Source organism: Chenopodium quinoa, unplaced genomic scaffold, assembly GCF_001683475.1.
Source record: "Chenopodium quinoa cultivar QQ74 unplaced genomic scaffold, ASM168347v1, whole genome shotgun sequence".
Taxonomy (NCBI): Eukaryota; Viridiplantae; Streptophyta; class Magnoliopsida; order Caryophyllales; family Amaranthaceae; genus Chenopodium; species Chenopodium quinoa.
Genome location: NW_018742418.1, coordinates 5,069,922 through 5,088,019, shown reverse-complemented (window position 1 = coordinate 5,088,019; position 18,098 = coordinate 5,069,922). Strand labels below are relative to the sequence as shown.

Genomic DNA, 18,098 nt, shown 5'->3' with positions numbered 1-18,098 from the left:
AGTTGCCCTAGCTGCAGCTTCTTCTTCAGCAGCCCTGGAGGACCCTTCTCCTCCTTCACAAGCTTCAATAACCTGTGCAACCTCTTCGGCCGTACGGACAACTTCAGCTTCTTCGTCCAGCAGCTGAAACCAGGGATCTCTCTTCTTCCACCAAGGCTTCTGCCTCTGATACAGAGCAACAACCTCAATTTGGAAGTGGGAAGAGTCTAGATGAACTTCTCTATGCCGCGGTTCAGTGATAGAGGGGGCCCGATCAGTTACAACTCGTTCTCGGTTGACGCCAAGACGAGCGTAGTTAATGCCGACGTTGGTCTCGTCCCGCTCTAAAAAAGAAAAGGGGAAAGGTCAGTTCAGTTAGGTTGGCACAGCATAAAAAAGCGAAGTGAGAGGAGAAAAAGAGATAATTAAAAGGCCTCGCCCCAGCCGAAGAAGCTTACCATCCTTAAACTTTCGGCTGAGGCCGACAGCTGCTAGCATGTTCTCTTTTGAAAACGTAATGCGTATCGGGGAGCCAAGTCTCCGGGATATGCTGCATTCGGCCGCTGCCCCCCTGGTTCGGCAGCTTGCCGAAGATATTCTGTTGATTAAGGTTTGGATCTGGGCCGTTATCTGCGGGGGGACCTAAACTTCCCATATCGGGATCAGGCTCAGCAAGGTACCAGGGAGCGCTGAAGACGCAAGGGTGGCCCGGGTCTGTGGGTGCCCTAACCCAAATCCATTGACCTCTCCAGTCCTTGTCTGAAGAGTCATTCGGCCACATGGTTAGGTACTGGGGCCGAGACTCAATCCGGTACCACCCAGAACCATGACTTCCGTGCCCACTTTGAATATTCGGCACTAGCCGATGAAGCTTTTTGAAGCAGTGCAGGTTCGACACATACCTGAAGAACTTGCAGACCCATAAGTATGTCATAACCCTTCGGATGCTAATAGGAGTTAGCTGACATAGGGAAATATTGTAATGGATCAGCAAGTCTCGGACGAATACGTCCAAAGGGAACCTCAGCCCATACTGAAGTTGTCTTGTGTACACCCCCACATACCCCGGGGGTGGACGATGGATTCTATCGGATGCCATGGGCATTCGGCACCAATACCCATCAGCTTCAAGGATGCCGTAATGCAACTCAATTTGTTCGGCAAACCGATACTGTTCGGCATTCACCACCCACCATGAGTAGGGGCGGTTCTTTATCATGGCCGAAGCTACTTCGGCATCCTCCCACTCTGAAAACCCGGGAAGGATATCCCAAAGGACAGCGGGAACTTCATCGTCCCGCCCAGAAGCGCTCGGCCCCTCCGTTCTCTGAGGAGGAGCCGAGGAAATTGGAGTTGCCCTAATCCCTTCAGCAGGGTCAGACTCTGCTCTTTGTCCATTCCAGGTCCCAATCCTGTTCCTGGGATCGGGAATTGGCCTTGCTCTTCTTGGAGCACGGGCTCTACCCCTAACTCCTCTCGCCATTGATAATTTCGAAGAAAAAAGTCGAAAAAAAGGGAAGGAGTTCAAATTCGAAGAAAAATAAACTAAAATCAAAGGAATTTACCTTAATCTGAAGCGAAAGTTGCCGATTTACGAATTGGTAGTGGCGAGTCTCAGTTTCTAAGCTTAATGCTCGGGGAATTTGCGAAGTTTTGATGCTGGTTCTTGGGTTCTTTCGAGAATTCTGGGTTTGTGTTGGTGAATAAGTGAGGAGAGATGACGTGCCTCTAATTATATCTCCAGAAATGGGAATACGGGGAGTCCGCGTTTCAATTTCTCTTAAATACCCCACTAAGTAACCGTTAAACACACGACCTTGCGATTAAACTGCCCATTATCCGTCCAACTTCCACAATTATCCGCCTTAACTGTTGTTATCTCATTAATTACGGTTTAAATTCAAATTTTTGGATTAATTAAATCATTCACTTCCCTCCTTTTCTGATTAAATCAAACCCGACCCGTCATCCTTCCAAATCGGGTCTGGGGGGCAAGTTGTTTGGGTCCAATTTAGTCCAATTGGGCCTAGGCATTAAATGATCCAATTAAAAGCCCAAGGTCAAGGTTCATCTCTCCAATTGTGCTAAAGTCAAAGATCAGTCCTCAAGGCAAGCCAATTGGGCTAAGGCCCAACTTCTCCATGTATGCAAAGGTATAAAAGCCATCAATATTACATTTGTACATTCATTAAAGCAAAGCCTCAAGCAATTAATTCTCTTGCATAGTGTTCTCTTTCTACACACTGTACTGACTTTAGCATCGGAGGGGTCTTCCTCGGCAACACCCCCGAGGCTAGTTTACGTGTGTTTACTGTGCAGGAAACCTTCGGCCCAACATTACTTGGATCGAATCTAGTCTTCTCCACTTCATCGGACCTTCGACAAGGTCCCATTGTTTTCACCCGAAACAATATGTTTTTGGAAAATTTAGAACTTAATTTTATCATTTTTATGCTAGTAAATTATGAGATTCTCCATTTTAATTGCTTTCTTTTTAATTCTTATTTTTTATAAAACAAGTTTTGTTGACAACTAGAAAACTTTCTTATGAATTAGTCTTGTCCAAATATCACAATTCTCATATAATTGTCGTCTCACATGCAATGCAGTCTTCATTGCAGTTTAGCTTCTAAACCATATGCATCAGCTTCTTTCTTTTTTCTTCATTGGTACTATTGATTTGGCAGGTTTTACAGCAGCAAACTGATGCCATAGCAAGACTTGGTAATGTATTGAAGCGAGACATTCGGGATATGGAAATTATTATGTCTGAAGATACTGAAATGATTGGAGATGGTAGTTGATTAAGAGCTTTCATGAGATGGACGGGTTTGCTTGCACCATATTTTTTTACTGCAGATATTGTAACTTAGTAATTTTTAATTTTGTAACTTTATATCAATAGTACAATGGGTTATAATCGTACTAGTGAGTAAAATATGGTAATAGTACAGACTAGAGAGCTGTTTTCTCAATACATGTATGATCAATTCCGAGGAATCCAGCTTGCTTTGAATCTCGAAAGTGCAATAACATCACATTGATCAATCCTGAAGAATCCAGCTAAAGTAATTGTAAAACCAGATTCTGTGCTTCATAAGTCTTACTATAGCTTGCTCATTTTAACTGTGTTAATGAATTGACATGCGCAATTGTCCAGTTGAATTTGATTTGTAGTGATTGGCACAATGCCTGTTTCCAAATCTAGAAAGTTTACACTACAGTTTTGTATTTCACAATGACGCAATAATACTAGTGGCGAAATATTCTCAGTTAACATAAATGAAGCATGGCGTAAACTACTGCAAATTTTTTTGTAGTTGATTATACTTTCTCTTCAAAATCTTTGGCTGATTATGAATTTGACATTCCCCAGCTACTGCTGTAACTTTCTGACATTATTAGCACCACAAGTGATGACCAACCTGTAAATTGTCGGACACCTTTACCCTTTCCTGTCTTCTGATCATACTGTTCCCAAATATAGCCAGTCTTGTAATAGTTTTGAATGATATTTCTGCCACGTTGAATACAAATTATTACATCTACATACTACTTCAGATGTAGCAAGTGAGCATATTGGCATTACATGGGTAAACATTGCTAGTACCTTAGAAGATTGCTTCTTAAGTCAGAATAAATGGTTTTAGCTCTCAATTTATAGGGCCCATCAGCTGTGAATCGATACAGCCATAAAATACAATTGTCACACCCAAAAACTAAACTTCATGTAAGCATATAGATATTCAAAATTTAAATTTCTGTATCTTAATCAAGTACCTTCAGAGTAGTGGTGGAGAGAAGAGAGGATCATGTAATTCATGTTTATCCAAATTGTCCCTCTCCAGTACGGTGGGTCATGCTCTGTATTGTATTTCATGTATATGGAGCTGGAGCAAATCAAATAAGTTGCATAGTCAGAGTTTTTGTTGTTTAAAAAAAAAAAAAAATCTAAATGTATAAGAGTGAGAAGTGCATGAATTTGACAGCAATAGATCAAGAAGACCGGTCAACATATGTGAAAGGATTACCACCTTGATTTGGAAAGGGAGCGAATCCCATAATTGGTCCATAATAAGCTTCTATTTGAAATAAGATCGAGCTGTTTCCCTAAAATCCACGACTCCTGCAACATAATTGTTACTCTTATCAGCAGGGAAAAAATTTACTTCACAGAAATGCATTTATGAAGTAAATTATGAGAATAACTGTGAGCATCTTAAACCATCCAATATTGGAGGTAATTAAGTAAGGTAATCCTATCTAGAATCTTCTTCCTTGGAGTACCTGTGGTCAGGTACTTGACAGTTAACAACTTGACAGATGGGTAAGAAACTCTCATTCAACCAAAATTTTCATTTTAAACATGGTCAGATGTTAATACATGTCACATGTACACTTTTCTCATAACCGATAAACACCTCCAACCATAAAATGGTATATCAAGAAAACCTGCAACTTACAGGAGGTATAAGTTTTCCCATTAATGGAAAGAGGCTGACATAGCCAAGATGAGGTACAAATTGAAGTTTTGGTTCCTCGAGGACTTCTCGGACCATCTCTTGTCTGGCATGATTTCCATTCATCTTCAATTGCGTACGTAAACGAACCTACAAAAGGAAATATACCACAGTCACAAGCTACCATACAAGTAGCTGAAAAAACACTTAAATTAGAAGCATACCTTTTCAGTGTGGTTGCCAAAATCAAAATATGCTCCAAAAGCCTCATCAAGATGCATCTGTATAGAAAATGTCTAGAAACTTCACAAAGTATATACACAGAATAAAAAAATTCTCCAAAAGCAAGCTGAAGCAACAAAATGTAATGCTAAATTCTCATGACCCTCACACAAGAAATAAGAATGGATGACAATCATGACATGCTACACTAAAATAGAAAAATTTAAAATGTATTAGAATTACAGACCTTGTTGAGAATTTCAAAATTTGACAGCTGATTGACAGTGAAACCATACTCCTGCAGTGATCCATTCATGAGGTTTAATAATCTAACAAATACCAAAGCTTGAAAATATTTCACACCGTTGTACCTTCCCCGATTCATTAGAAATTTCAGTAACTTTGACAATGGTCTGTAAGCAATCTGCTGCAAGAAGCATCCAGCATCTGAGATCCAAGTGGCGTTCATCTTCATTGGGATGAGAAGCACGTGGATAGTCATCCAACCCAGATGACAATGTCTGAAAATTCCACAAAGTAATAATATTACAACATGAAATATACAAACTCAAAGACAGCAAAAAGCTTGCAAGCAGGTTTCTCATCCTATCTAACCTGCATTTGTGTAAGAAGTGCATGAGCAAAAAAAGCAGCATGTCACTACAATCAAAAACATAATACAGTCTTGGCTGACCGCCAAAAAAAAAACCCCTAAACTTTATAGTACTATTTTCAATATTACTCGAGCAAGTATAAGAGTTTTCCAAAGAGGAAGGTATATGGTATACCATAAACTTTATAGTACACACACACACACTGTCATGCCTAAGACAAGTTGAGGATAACCATGATCATAGGAATGCCATTAGAAATATTTGGTATGCTCCGTGCAAACGACAAATAGGAAGATTTCACATGTAGAAATGGCAGTCACAAGTTAAGCTAAAATTAATAATGTCCTATTAGAACCTCAGCTAGTAAAACAGGCCCGTCAAAAGGGTCCGGTTATCTAGGAACTGAATATACATGCGAAGCTCATGCAATAACAAGAATCTGATACTAATCCAAGATATCTTTACGGCAAATCCAAACGTCACTTTTTCTATTGTTTTTCAATCGCAATGTTTAAAATTTCACACTATTCAAACACACTCCTTTGACCGTCTTGTGTGATTTATACATTAGGAAAAATATAATCAAGTGGGATTTTATTAGATTTATCTAGATATATGCTTCCTCCGGTTTTCAATAATTGCAACACTTCCCTAAAATGGAGAGGTCACAGCACTTGCATCACTTAACAATTGGAAGGTGTTTTTTTTTTTTGTTTTTTTTTTTTGGGTGAGAGTTGTACTATTATTCTTATTTAAAGCTCACGACCCACTTAATTATAATCCTAACAATCTATCAGCCTCATTTTAAGTGTGGTAAATCATCTATGACCCACTTTTTCTCAAGTACCGTAAAAAATAAAAATGTGTTGTAAGTATTAAAAAACCGAGGAAGTATATTTTAAAAACATTTAACTTTTAAAACTTTCCTAAAATACAATTAAAGATATTAATGGTATAAAATATGCATTGGTTGATTTACCCCAATGAGACTCCCAACGTTGCAATTTAAAAAGAACGGAGGAAATATAATTTTGAATAAAAGAGAGGCGGATTTAGTAAAAGTGTAAGCAGTGACTATATGTCATACTTTTGGATTCAATTCACGATCAGTAATATTGTCTCTACCATGCCAAAAGTAGCTATTTGGGTCTTTTCCTGCAAATGAAGACAGCAATAGTGAGCAATATATTACAGCATGCAGAACTGTAGAAATGCTTAAGTTAGATTGGATGAGAAGGTTTATAAAAAAAACATAATATGTATTGCATTGCAAACAAAGAGCATCCACAAGAAGGAAAAATAAAAAAAAAGAAAAAGAATATGTATGTCAGAAAAAGACATGGAGATAAGGGGTATCTTCTCTCCACCACTACTCTGAAGGTACTTGATTCATTAACGGTATGTTTGGATTGAATGAAATGGAGGGAAAGGAAGGGAAGGGAAGGGAAATGGAGATATGGGGTATCTTTCATTTGGATAACAAATGAGGAAGGAAGGGAATTGGAGGGGAGAGAAATGGAAGGATTAAATTGTAGGAAGTTGATCCCTCCAACAATGGAGAGATTTGGAAGGAAAACTCACCATTCTTCCCTCCCCTTCCTTTCCCTCCCCTCCTCTTCTCCTCCCTCCCCTTCTTTTCCTTCCCCTTTCTTTATCCAAACACATTGTAAAGCTAAAGTTTATTACACCTTCAAACATGTTCACCAGGGTAGAAGCTTTTTTTTTTTTTTTTTTTTTTTTTTATACACCAACTAGTTTATGAGACTAAGCAATGCCCCAAATTATCTCAGTAATGCCATGATTCAAAAGATAACATGTAATACAGGAATAACTTCAGGTTGTGGATTCAACTCTTGTACAATAGTATGATGTGGCATGTAAGCTTGTTTAGGAACACATTATTAAATAGTATAACTTTGGGAGATTCTTGAGTGATTTTCTACGGGGAGTTATTTTCAAATGTTCCTGCCTTACACTACCTTTCATGACATACATGTTCCTAATTTCAATATATGATCAAGGCATATTTAAAAACATTTTCTTCTAAATATCATTCTTCAGCCCCCAAGATCAGCACTATGCAAACCCAATACTCACGTAAAGGATGGAGTACATCCAAAAAAAAAAAAAACCCCTATCAGCTACCCAATTATGTAAGAGTCAAAATCTTAAGTATAACCCCAGTCGACCAGTGATCCAGTATAAAGAGTTGAAGAATATGACAGATAACATACAAGCATCAAGTAAATACAGTTGAATTTCCCCATGATACAAGAAGAAAAATATCTTCAATTGCTCCTAAAGTACTAAGACAGTGAAATGCAAACCCATCAATTACGTATTGTTAATTGGAACGGCAACATTTAGCAAATTTCAGTAAAGATTACTGGCAAGAACAATTTGATCATTGACATTCCCATCACTGTTAACTTTGACTTTCATAACCCACTAAGACCCTGTTCACCTCACCTTAAAAAATTAATATTCACTAAACATAATTTCAGTTCAATAAAATAATTTAGTTCAGTGAAAATAATTTTAGTTCAACAATCAGTAACTTCAAAGAAGAAATATACTAGACAATTAGTAAAAATAATTTCAATTCAGCAAAAATAAGGAGAAGTGAATGGGGCCTAAATGTCAAACACCACATACATACGTATGCAACAAATCACATAGTCACATGAATAAGCATAGACATCTAGTTTTCTTTTTAAATGCCAGCAAGTTCCCCTCCTTGGAGGTTTTTTTTTTTTTTTTTTTTGGGGGGGGGGGGGTGACGGTGAGAAAGGAAACGTACCTGATTGTGATGTATTGAACCACTTAAACCATGCATCAAGACGAATATATGCATGCTCTAAAAAGGAAGAGATCTCACTGCTTTCAGCTGCACTGAATTTGCCCATCTTAATGCCAAAGACCAGATCTGATAGAAGCATCATATAGATTCAGAAAGTGGGACGCATGAATAAGTAAGATACTTCAATTAACTACCACAAGTGCAGCTTAACAGCATCCTTTATTGTTTCTTACAAAACCATGGCTGCAATCTGTGACATACTTTAAAGTTCTTTGAGCTTACGAATATCATATATAGTCTTTCATAGAATATTAATGATAATTAACAGTTCAGATAGAAGAATTCATCAACAAATGATTACCACATGAAAAAACCTCAGTCAACTCTAGCAAAAGACAGTTAGAGAACTCCAAAACTTACTGTGTACAGTATAAATGTTGTGCATTTGAAAAAAGCACACAAGCAAGAGGAACAATTTGGCAGGCTGTGATGGATCAGGCCACCCATTCCAAGCCTCATATCCAAATACCCAACGCAATAAGCCAGGAGAAAGGCTAGATGGAAAGTACACTTCATTTTACTTGAGAATCTGTTATGCGTTGCATTGAGCAAGAAGAAGAGGAACCCAAAGGATCTAGATTTTAGAAAGCTAGTTACAGAGAGAGAACAGTGTAATGAGTAAGGGAATAAAGGAGGGAGGAGAAATCGAAAAGCATCCACAAAAGGGACTCTGTTTATTTTTTAAGAGTACTCCAGTCACTTGAAGATCTGGGTATCGGAATGGTGATTTTCTAGCAGCAATATTACAATCTACTATCGCTTACATAAATTTCTCTTCCTTCTTTTATTCTATTATACAAGCTGGAAGAAATTTTAGTGATGGAGCATTAACCAATGAGATTTAAGGATCACATGAAATCCCAAGATCTACTAGATTTATTGATGGCAATGTTGTAAGCCGCATAACAAACTCAAGCATTATGCTTGCCAAGATTCATCCATAATTACATTTATACAAACTTATACCAAAGTTTTTTAGTGATGTACTTGTGAACTGTGGAATTAGACTATTATACTCTATAAAACCTGTAGCCTGAAAATTTAGCTAATTAGTCTTATTGTCACAGTAGCATAACATCTTCATAGCACAAAACACCTTACAATGTTCATAGGCAACATAATAGCAGTAATATCTAACAGCTTAGAAATCAACAACAATGTCAAACCCTCAATCTCAATAGGATAGGATCAGCGACATGACCAATCATTTCAACTCAGCAAACAAAGTTGTGAAATGCACTGACCACAACAAGCAAAAATCATTTAAGTAGTTAAAAATATAAGCTGATTCAACAGAGAAAAGTACCATGTAAAGCCAGAAATAATGTAGGGGGATTGCCATTAGTTGGGTGCTGGAGAACAAATTCTTCAGGGACTTTGCTGCAGAAAAAGGCCAAGTTGAATAACAAATTTCATGAAAACGATAAAGACAGTAGCTAAACAAAATGTTTCAGTCACCTTAAAGCTTCAGCACCCAAAATCATTTCACGAGGAATCCAACCATCAATATTCAATAGATCTAACCAGTGGCCAATGTTGTCCAAGCAAATGCGGACATCCCAACGCCTATTATCATACACAGATCAATGAACAAATAGAGTAGCACTGTCACATAATTCACAGCGACAATTGGATTAAACTTTGAATTCGTAGAGACCCAAAAGGCAGCATATGTCTTACCAAATCAGTAACTGATGAAAACCTTCATCCCACAAAAATCCCCGTGGGAAGACTCCGCGACTAGGAACAGCTGTGTAGAGCTCTGCTGGCCAGTACAACAAATAACCATCACCCTTTATCTGCAAGAAGAAAGATGGTATGCATGACTACATTGGAAATCATTGGCATGACCCAAGAAAAGATGACTTACACTGATAGCATTTTTGCCAGTAAGCAATGTATGTAAGCATTCAGAAACCACAGAATCAAGACAGGAGAATGGCTATAATGATAAGCACGTTCAACGATAAGCAATCGACATAGTTTAAAGGAACTAGCTAAGACATATTGAGAACCTAGAAAACTCCTATAATGAACTTTAATCAAATTAGTATGAAAGGGAAACCATTTGACTACTAAAGGTGAAAGTGGTGAATCATTTACAAGCTTTCATAAGATTCAAGCTTATTAAAAAATTTAGCAACTATAAGAAAGTTAAAGTTGCTGGGTATGGACTATGGAGTACGTTATTGAGGTGGAATCTTGTATATATATATATATATATATATATATATGGTTTCTACAGAATCATTAATGTCAGGATAAAATGAGAAATGACAAGGAGTTTTACTCCCCCCCCCCCCTCTTCTTCCACGTCTTTCAGAAACAATCTTTTCAATAGACTTTAACTAGTAAAGGAAAAGGTAATTTGCATTTAAATCTACCCAACCTCACAAGGATTCATGTATAAATTCTCAGAGAACTACATGAAAAATTGTTTGCTGCTGACAACTAGTCTTTTACTAAACCTGATCTCTATGATGTTAATATATGCTGTCTTTATCACCGACATCATGAGCTTGCTCATAGCCAATATACAGGTTCTGAATATTTCACACACACACAGAATCATACTTCCAATGTCAAAGTGAATACTGTTCCGATTTGTCAATTTGTGTAGTTAGTGGTATTAATAATTAATCTGATATACTGCATGCCTCAGTTTCACATTGTATGAGGTCTACCTCTCTCATCTGTCAAGAGGAAATAGGAATTAGAGAGTTGACAATTTATCTGTTGTGTCTTTATAGTGCATATAACCTAGTACTGAACATGCAGTTACCCATTTATCTCATTAATATTGTCCACCTCATCAACTGTGACTTCCAAGTCCCAACACTGTGAGTATGTAAATTTCAGATAAACATTTTTGGCAGGAAAGCAGAAATATCAAATTACTTTAATCCTATTTTACTAAAATAAATGAAATGATAAATATAAGCAATATGCACAGCAATACAATATTAAACCACAAAAACACTTTCTCTACACCACGTGTTATTTGTTCTCACTAAGAACACGGAAACTTCAAAACGTCCAAAGCATAACAGCAATAGTAAAGTACATGATCCAAGGTATTCCAACAAGCATTAAAGTCCATCCTTAGATGCATATATTCCTTATCTCTAACAAATTGAATATGAACGGAATTGTAACTACATGATCATTGTCCCCAGTAGTGATACATGTAGTATAGCATCTCCTAACTTCAACGGCCTCTTAATAGCATGATCTCTATCCCAAGACATTCAGAACTAGAATTTTTGCCTAATCCTTAACATTTAAAGAACAAACGTACCATAAGCAAAGGTACGGTGTTGACAGCTAACTTACATCAGTATTCTGAGGCACGGAAATTTTTGATTGCCCGTAAAAGTAACCAATGCCACCGATCAAATTTGCAATTGTGGCTTTACCAACAACAATAACTTCTGAATCAACCTGAACAAACGGGAAAATAAATAAATAAATAAATAAATAAATAAATAAATAAAAAGCTTAAGAAATTTTTAATGTTATTAATAGAGAACAAAACATGGATTCAACTTGCCCATTGCTTATCGCCACCTTTTGGACATCTTTCTAGTTTATTTACATTCAAAAAAATTAACATTTGAAATCATAGAGATTTGGAGACTTAATCCCTGAGTTTATTCTGTTCACCTTCCACATCTGATTTTTTTTTTTCATGCATTACAGATCAGACTTTTGAAAAAGATATTAGCCTAAAAGTGGGCAGACTTCAAGTTTCAATATGTATGACATTAGATTTGAATTCAACAATATCATAGTTTTAACCAATGTTCTCAATACATACTAAGGTATGAGAATCCTAAGTAGCTAATCTTTTAACATACATAAAATGTGTTTTGCAAATAGCCAACTCTAATTTAACCCTGATACTTGTGCTTGGTATTTCTATTAGTCCCTTCATTTATTTATTTATTTTTTTAGTGACATACTACTTCCACGCAGATTTTAAGAAGTATATAGGGGGGCTAAAATATCATAGAAGTGGGGTTTGTGGGAAAATTTAACTAGTGAGATAGTGGTAGAGTGCTTAACAGTTTACTATGAAGTAAAGGATGTGAAAGGATAGGATTAATATGGAATGTAAGATTGGAGACCATGAGGGAAGAAAAATAATTTAAATTTTTCACAGAGAGAGAGAGAGAAGTCTTCCATTTCTGCATCCCTAATTCTGTGATCTGTTGTAAAACCAATATGTTATTTTTTACTGGATAATGTATCCAGAATTCTGTATCAGATCTGAACAAACTCTGAAGACCATATGAGTGAGAATCTTCCTCAATTTCATGAACAAGGATCAACATTAGATTGATCATTATCTGTCCAAAAGTATACAAGGCTCAATCAAGATCAAAGCTCAGTTTTCAGGTCATATTTCTAGAGAGAAGTATGTATCTCTTATGAAACTATAAGCATAGCTGTATCTAGCAAGAGGAGATATAATGTAAAGCTCAAGCAATATTGCAGACAAGTATGATAGGATACTTTGAAAAAACTCCAACTTCAAAATAGTGAACAAGAGGAGAAGAAATGACTGTGATGATACCTTCTCACTCAAATTGAAGCATCTTTGAAATTTATCATCATATTCATTCTTCTTCTTCACTAGTTGTTTGCTCAAGTTTTCTCCTGAAAATTCATATCTTTTATCCTCAGTACTTGCCAGATTATATAAGCAACTTTGTAAGACTAATAATATCATAAGTAGAATACACTTCTCTCGTAGCAGTCAATCCAACACTCGTCCAATTTTTAAAACCCTCAAACATTCAACAAACACATATATTAATTGGAACTTTTGAATTCATGAAAAAATATGAAGTGTTATTTATTTATTTTTGATTTAACACCACATTCTGCGAAAAACGAAAAAAAAAAAAAAAAAAAAAAAGAAAGGGGCCCTAGATACCTTTTTTTTTTTTTTGAGGACACCCTAGATACCATTTTAATTTCATTTCTTTTGTGAATATCACCATAAATCTTCTATAAATATACATCAGTATACATGACGGTGCAAATATAACTTATGGAAAGTATTGCTTAAAAAAAAAAAAAAATCTCAACAAGATTCTTTAATTTCAAAAGTAGTGTTGAATAAGCCTTCAGTCCCTTTATAGATATTGATTAGAATTCTTAGGAATTATTTTTCAACAACTTTACTGTTATTCTACAATTCCAATAAAATGTCATTAAAAAAGACTCAATACAAACCTTTGACCACTTTTCTCTATAATCCTTGCCATCAATAAATGAATTAATTGTGTTCTTCGCACAACATTTTTCATACAAAGTGAAATTTATCTTTCCAATATTTATCATATAAGAAAAGCTTTAGTCATTATATAGATCCTCCTTAGCTCAAAACTCAAAAACAATACAGCACTAATTGGAGGAAGGATTATAACAAATAAGTGGCAAAGTTAGACAAAAGTCGAAAGCATGGCCTTATATATCAAACCTATAGGTAATATGGAGTGATCATGCTACCAGATAGAACCTTCCCTTTGATATATTAAAAAAGAATCCAACATGCATAATTTCTTCTTTGATACTACATTAACAAATACCAAGACTCACTAATTCACATTTCACAATATACGTCGAAAGAAAATTGTGTGATCAGTAGGTGGTAGCATTCAATAGTTGGCATAAAAGAGAAGCAAGAAGATTATAAATTATAAAGAAAATACCTGTAAGGCTACTAATGCGCTCATCTATCCCTGAAGTTTTCATGTCAGTTCCTGACACAAAAGCAAAGTCTGCTTTGAAAGGAACCACTGCAGAAATCTGCAAAAATAAAATAAATTAAAGTAAACAAAAACCAGGCAATTCTTTTTCTGACAGAACAATCTATATCACAGTTCAGTAAATAATCAACATATAACTTCCCACAACATATTACATCAACACATTCCATAAAATTACCTGAAACACGAGAATATTAGGAGAATGACCTGGATTGTCGGGAAGCTGCAGATAGCCAAACCTTCTGATCTACAAGATAAAGGCAAAAGCAACGGTCATCTTTTCTTCGGATAATAGCAAGTGAGAAACAATGTTAGATCTTTGACTCTTCATGAATAACTATTTCCTTCAGTCATCTGAGGGAAGAAATGAGGATGCTAAAGCAGTACCATCAAAGGCCCAAGCAAAGTGATATCCTCATAGTGGTTCAGTGGGTGCTTAAGGTTTGCAATGTGCTAAAATAGAGTTCAAAGACCTACATGCTACAAAACTGAAGGATACCATCCCTTGGCCACAGAAGCAGCAAACTAAGTTCTATACAAAGTAGCTCATAGCTAAAGGCAGCATCTAACTAAACACAAATCATGTACAATACTAATTTCACAGCTTAACATTCACTCTACCACTGTGATTAAGCAAATTTCACCACATTAATAATTTAGAGCAATGAAAAGCCTATTACATACCTGATGTGCCAGAGTTACTAGGACAAGATCAGACAGGTTGTGTATGTGTGGTGTCTTGAAACCAGAATAATGAATTTCCGGATTGTCCTGACATAAGGACAAAAGATGAGCACTACTTCAGAGACAAATTTTTGTAGAGAGAGAAAACATCATTTAGAAAGCAACACAAAAAGGATGAAAATATGTAAATGGCTAAGTAACCAGATAGTTTTCAAAAGCATCAATCAACAATTTCATGAAGCTGATAAGACCTTTAATGACCAAATATAAAGTACATCAAACAAGCAGGAGGTAAGGATCATGAAATAACAACACAAGAATGTTGCCACGGAAAATTAAGAGCCGCATGGTTTAAGCTTGAGAGATCTTCTAACAACTGCCAAATATAGTAAAGGTTGGAAAATCCATTCAAAAACCAATGCATAAAGAAGAATTTCAGGTATGAAAAAGGTCCATATCCTGCTTTTTAGCATAAGAGTATCAGAAAACTAGCCATGTGAAGCACGGAATAGTAATAGTAATACAGAATGGAAACTATAATGCATGCATAGAATAAAGTCACAACAGGCTAAACCAAAAAGGAAATAAAAAAAGTAGCATATCCAAACATAATCTAAACCATATGATAACATACAGCTGATTCTAGATGCAACTGCCAGCCTCCAACGTCACTTCGTGATCCTGATGCCAGTAATGAGCTTTCACGAACATCTAAAACATCTCTACTCATGCTGATGGCATGTCCACCTTCATCAGCCATATAGAAGAAAAAATGACCAGTTCCCCAACTGTCCTCATCTGAGCCCGACCTGTGTCCCAAATATGAATGTGAATAATACAAGTCATGGATTAGATGCAAAGAAATTAAATTCTTTAGAATAGGCGACCCTTGTTAAAAAGTCATGTACAGAACACACTCACAATTGGAACTGGCAAAGAATTATATGATTCACAAACTACACTTGCAAATAAAGAAAATACTGAAACTGTAAAGACTAAAGAAACATAAAAAAAAATATTAGAACAAAAAAAAAAAAAAAAAAAAGTTTGTTAAGTATCAAGGGATTCAAACAATAACTACAGGACAAGAACTCGGGAAGCATAGACAGGGGATTATTTCCTATCCGTGTTAGGATGAAAGAAATCAGTATCTTTCTGACTTTCCCAGACATTTCCTCAACTCAAATGAAACATTGTGCAATATCAATATTTTTTCTCACCTCTCAACCAATACATATGCAGCCAAAAAATACCATAAGATTAAGATTTGCAGAGAAACACATTTGCCAAATTTTCTAGTCTAGATAATTTTATTTATTTATTTATTTAAATTTTCATTTTTTTTTTTTTTTTTGTTTACATCAACTACACATCGGATCAGGTCTTTGAAGTTTGAACCAAAATAATTGGTTGCCAGCTTACCATCAATAGATTCATACAAGTTGAGTAGATAAAAATTTATCTGGGTCAGATCAATTAGCTATTTCAACTCAATTTTGCAAACCAATCCAACATACTTTAATAGCAAAGCTAAATTAGCATACTTCTTAAGCAAGCAGCCATAACCAGATGAGAACATTTACTTCTTGCTCTGCAAATCAATTCGAACAGCCCAATCCCCTCCATAACCATTGCCTTTTTCTCTCAATTTTAAGAAACTGGTCTCCAAGGTTAGCCCCTGATCAACTATCAGCTGCCTTCCATAATCTCGCCCATTGTGATGAGTCCAACCATAAGTGTTAAGGTTATCGGAATCTTGGCAGACATGCCGCATGACATACTGTCCATCCTTGACACCAATCCACATTAATCCCGCAATCAGTGACTGCGGAGTCCTGCCATTAACAACCAGTTATTATCACTCACAATTTCACATGCAAAATCAAAACTTAACATTCAAGTAAAATTTTAATAATACGTCAAATGACCAATCCAACAGAAAGGACAAGTAGTCCTAGCTAAAACACATACCAAAAAAAAAAAACAAAAATAAGCATAAAACAGGGAATGAGCCATTTGAACTTAGTATCTAATAAACCAAAGTTTGTCCTAGCTAGTAATTACTTAGCCAAGAATCCCGAGACTTCATTGATAAGTTGATGAAAACTTATTCAACCTAACAATTTAATCCTTCAAAGCTCTAATCAATTCATCCATCACAATTATGACTATCAATAATCATATGAACAATAATCCATCGTCTTAATAAATACTACTCGTATAGTCATAATTCGCAAGTATTCATTGAGTTTCAAAATATAAGGCATTTCTACAAATTCAAATGTCCGACAAAACTAAACTAAAATTGCGTTGATAATGTAAATTCACATACTATTCCATTAACATGAAGTATACATTACTCCGTACAAGCTATTGACACACTTTTGTCATATCAATATTCAATATGATAAGAGTATTAGAGTATAAGGCTAACAAATCATACATTGGTTCTGTTTGGGATTTAGCGGATAGTCGATAGTATTAGCGGATTACTAAACAAAGAGTATAAATCATACCAGTACTAACTAACCTTGGCTAACAAATCATACATTGGCTCTGTTAGGCAATTAGCGGATAGTCGATATTAGAAGCGGATAACTAAACAAAGAGTATAAATCATACCAGTACTAACTAACCTTGCTCGAATGCCAAGATAAACATGAGGCCGGTAAGTTCCCCAATACAAACTTTCCTTGTGTTCGCCTTGAAACTATAATCAACAAAACAAATTCATATCCTCAAATTTCAATTAATAATAAACATAAACTTAGAAAAATTAAACGCATAATTGCATACAAGTATTCGATACATTATGCTTTAATTTTATGAATGCACGACAAAATCATACGTCGAATGGTGTAATTAATGTTTATTTTAACTAAAACTTTCCATTGAATATCATCTTCCATTATAATGAAACTAACCTGAGGAAGATCCATGAGTTTAGGAGCAGGAAATGGAGTGATAACCCTAGGTTTCCGACTTCCATAATCAGTAGAATTCACGACATAAGCGTAAACAAAATACGTCGAAATTGCGAAGACGAAAATTGCGAAGAAACCGAGCAATAATTGTAATTTGGAAATGCTGCGAGGCTTGATTTTCTCTCTCCTAAGCTTTGATTTCTTATCGGTGTTGATCGGATGATGATCTTCATCAACATTGATTGAAGGTTTAGGTCGATTTCGAGCATTTTTTCTACTATTTCCTGTCATTTTACGCCCTAAAAAATATTGGTGGATTAATCTGAAATTCTGAGAATTAGGAGATGAAGTTATCTGGAGATGATAGACTCCATTAATGGAGGATGAAGGTTGAAGGTGAGAGAGAGTTGACTTGAAGTTTAGAGCTGAGAGTAATTTTGTCGATCATAGGAATTGGAGAGGCACTAGTGAACTGTATGCTTGTTCAGGAGTGAGAGGAGCACGAATGATTTTGGACCCTACAAAAACGTCATTGGCTTCAACTTATTTTTTTGTTTTAGGAAATTGTAGAATTAGCT

General features: G+C 35.9%; 2 protein-coding genes across 4 annotated transcripts in view; one reads left to right on the top strand and one right to left on the bottom strand.

Annotated features, from left to right (window-relative positions):
- The window catches only part of LOC110710796 (nuclear pore complex protein NUP54-like), a 20,659-nt gene extending 17,560 nt beyond the window's left edge, over nucleotides 1-3,099 (top strand). For both annotated transcript variants that reach the window (XM_021889139.1, XM_021889143.1), the window contains one exon: nucleotides 2,667-3,099. In XM_021889139.1, the coding sequence (XP_021744831.1) occupies nucleotides 2,667-2,783 (117 nt within the window). In that variant the 3' untranslated portion in view covers nucleotides 2,784-3,099. The remainder of the gene's footprint in view (nucleotides 1-2,666) is intronic.
- On the bottom strand, nucleotides 3,093-18,098 carry LOC110710782 (mannosyl-oligosaccharide glucosidase GCS1-like). 2 transcript variants are annotated; one of them, XM_021889125.1, is made up of 22 exons: nucleotides 17,521-18,098; nucleotides 17,233-17,306; nucleotides 16,180-16,431; nucleotides 15,231-15,405; nucleotides 14,597-14,683; nucleotides 14,091-14,159; nucleotides 13,856-13,952; nucleotides 12,712-12,794; nucleotides 11,469-11,576; nucleotides 9,816-9,934; nucleotides 9,594-9,701; nucleotides 9,442-9,515; nucleotides 8,076-8,201; nucleotides 6,363-6,430; nucleotides 5,033-5,182; nucleotides 4,909-4,959; nucleotides 4,664-4,720; nucleotides 4,443-4,589; nucleotides 4,014-4,105; nucleotides 3,760-3,869; nucleotides 3,590-3,653; nucleotides 3,093-3,496 (listed from the first exon to the last, which is right to left on the bottom strand). In XM_021889125.1, exons 1-22 carry the CDS (start codon nucleotides 17,809-17,811, stop codon nucleotides 3,334-3,336), a joined length of 2,565 nt encoding a protein of 854 aa, XP_021744817.1. In that variant the 5' UTR covers nucleotides 17,812-18,098; the 3' UTR covers nucleotides 3,093-3,333. The 2 variants fall into 2 exon arrangements, with proteins under 2 accessions (XP_021744817.1, XP_021744824.1); XM_021889132.1 differs by lacking the exon at nucleotides 17,521-18,098 and having other exon boundaries at nucleotides 17,219-17,306.

Coding starts and splice junctions, on each gene's coding strand:
- LOC110710782 (XM_021889125.1), bottom strand. CDS start 17,811: ATGACAGGAAATAGTAGAAAAAATGCTCGAAATCGACCTAAACCTTCA. Junction 8,202..9,441: donor ATTATTTCTGGCTTTACATG/GTACTTTTCTCT, acceptor TGCTTCTATCAG/ATCTGGTCTTTGGCATTAAG. Junction 4,590..4,663: donor TTGGCAACCACACTGAAAAG/GTATGCTTCTAA, acceptor TTCCTTTTGTAG/GTTCGTTTACGTACGCAATT.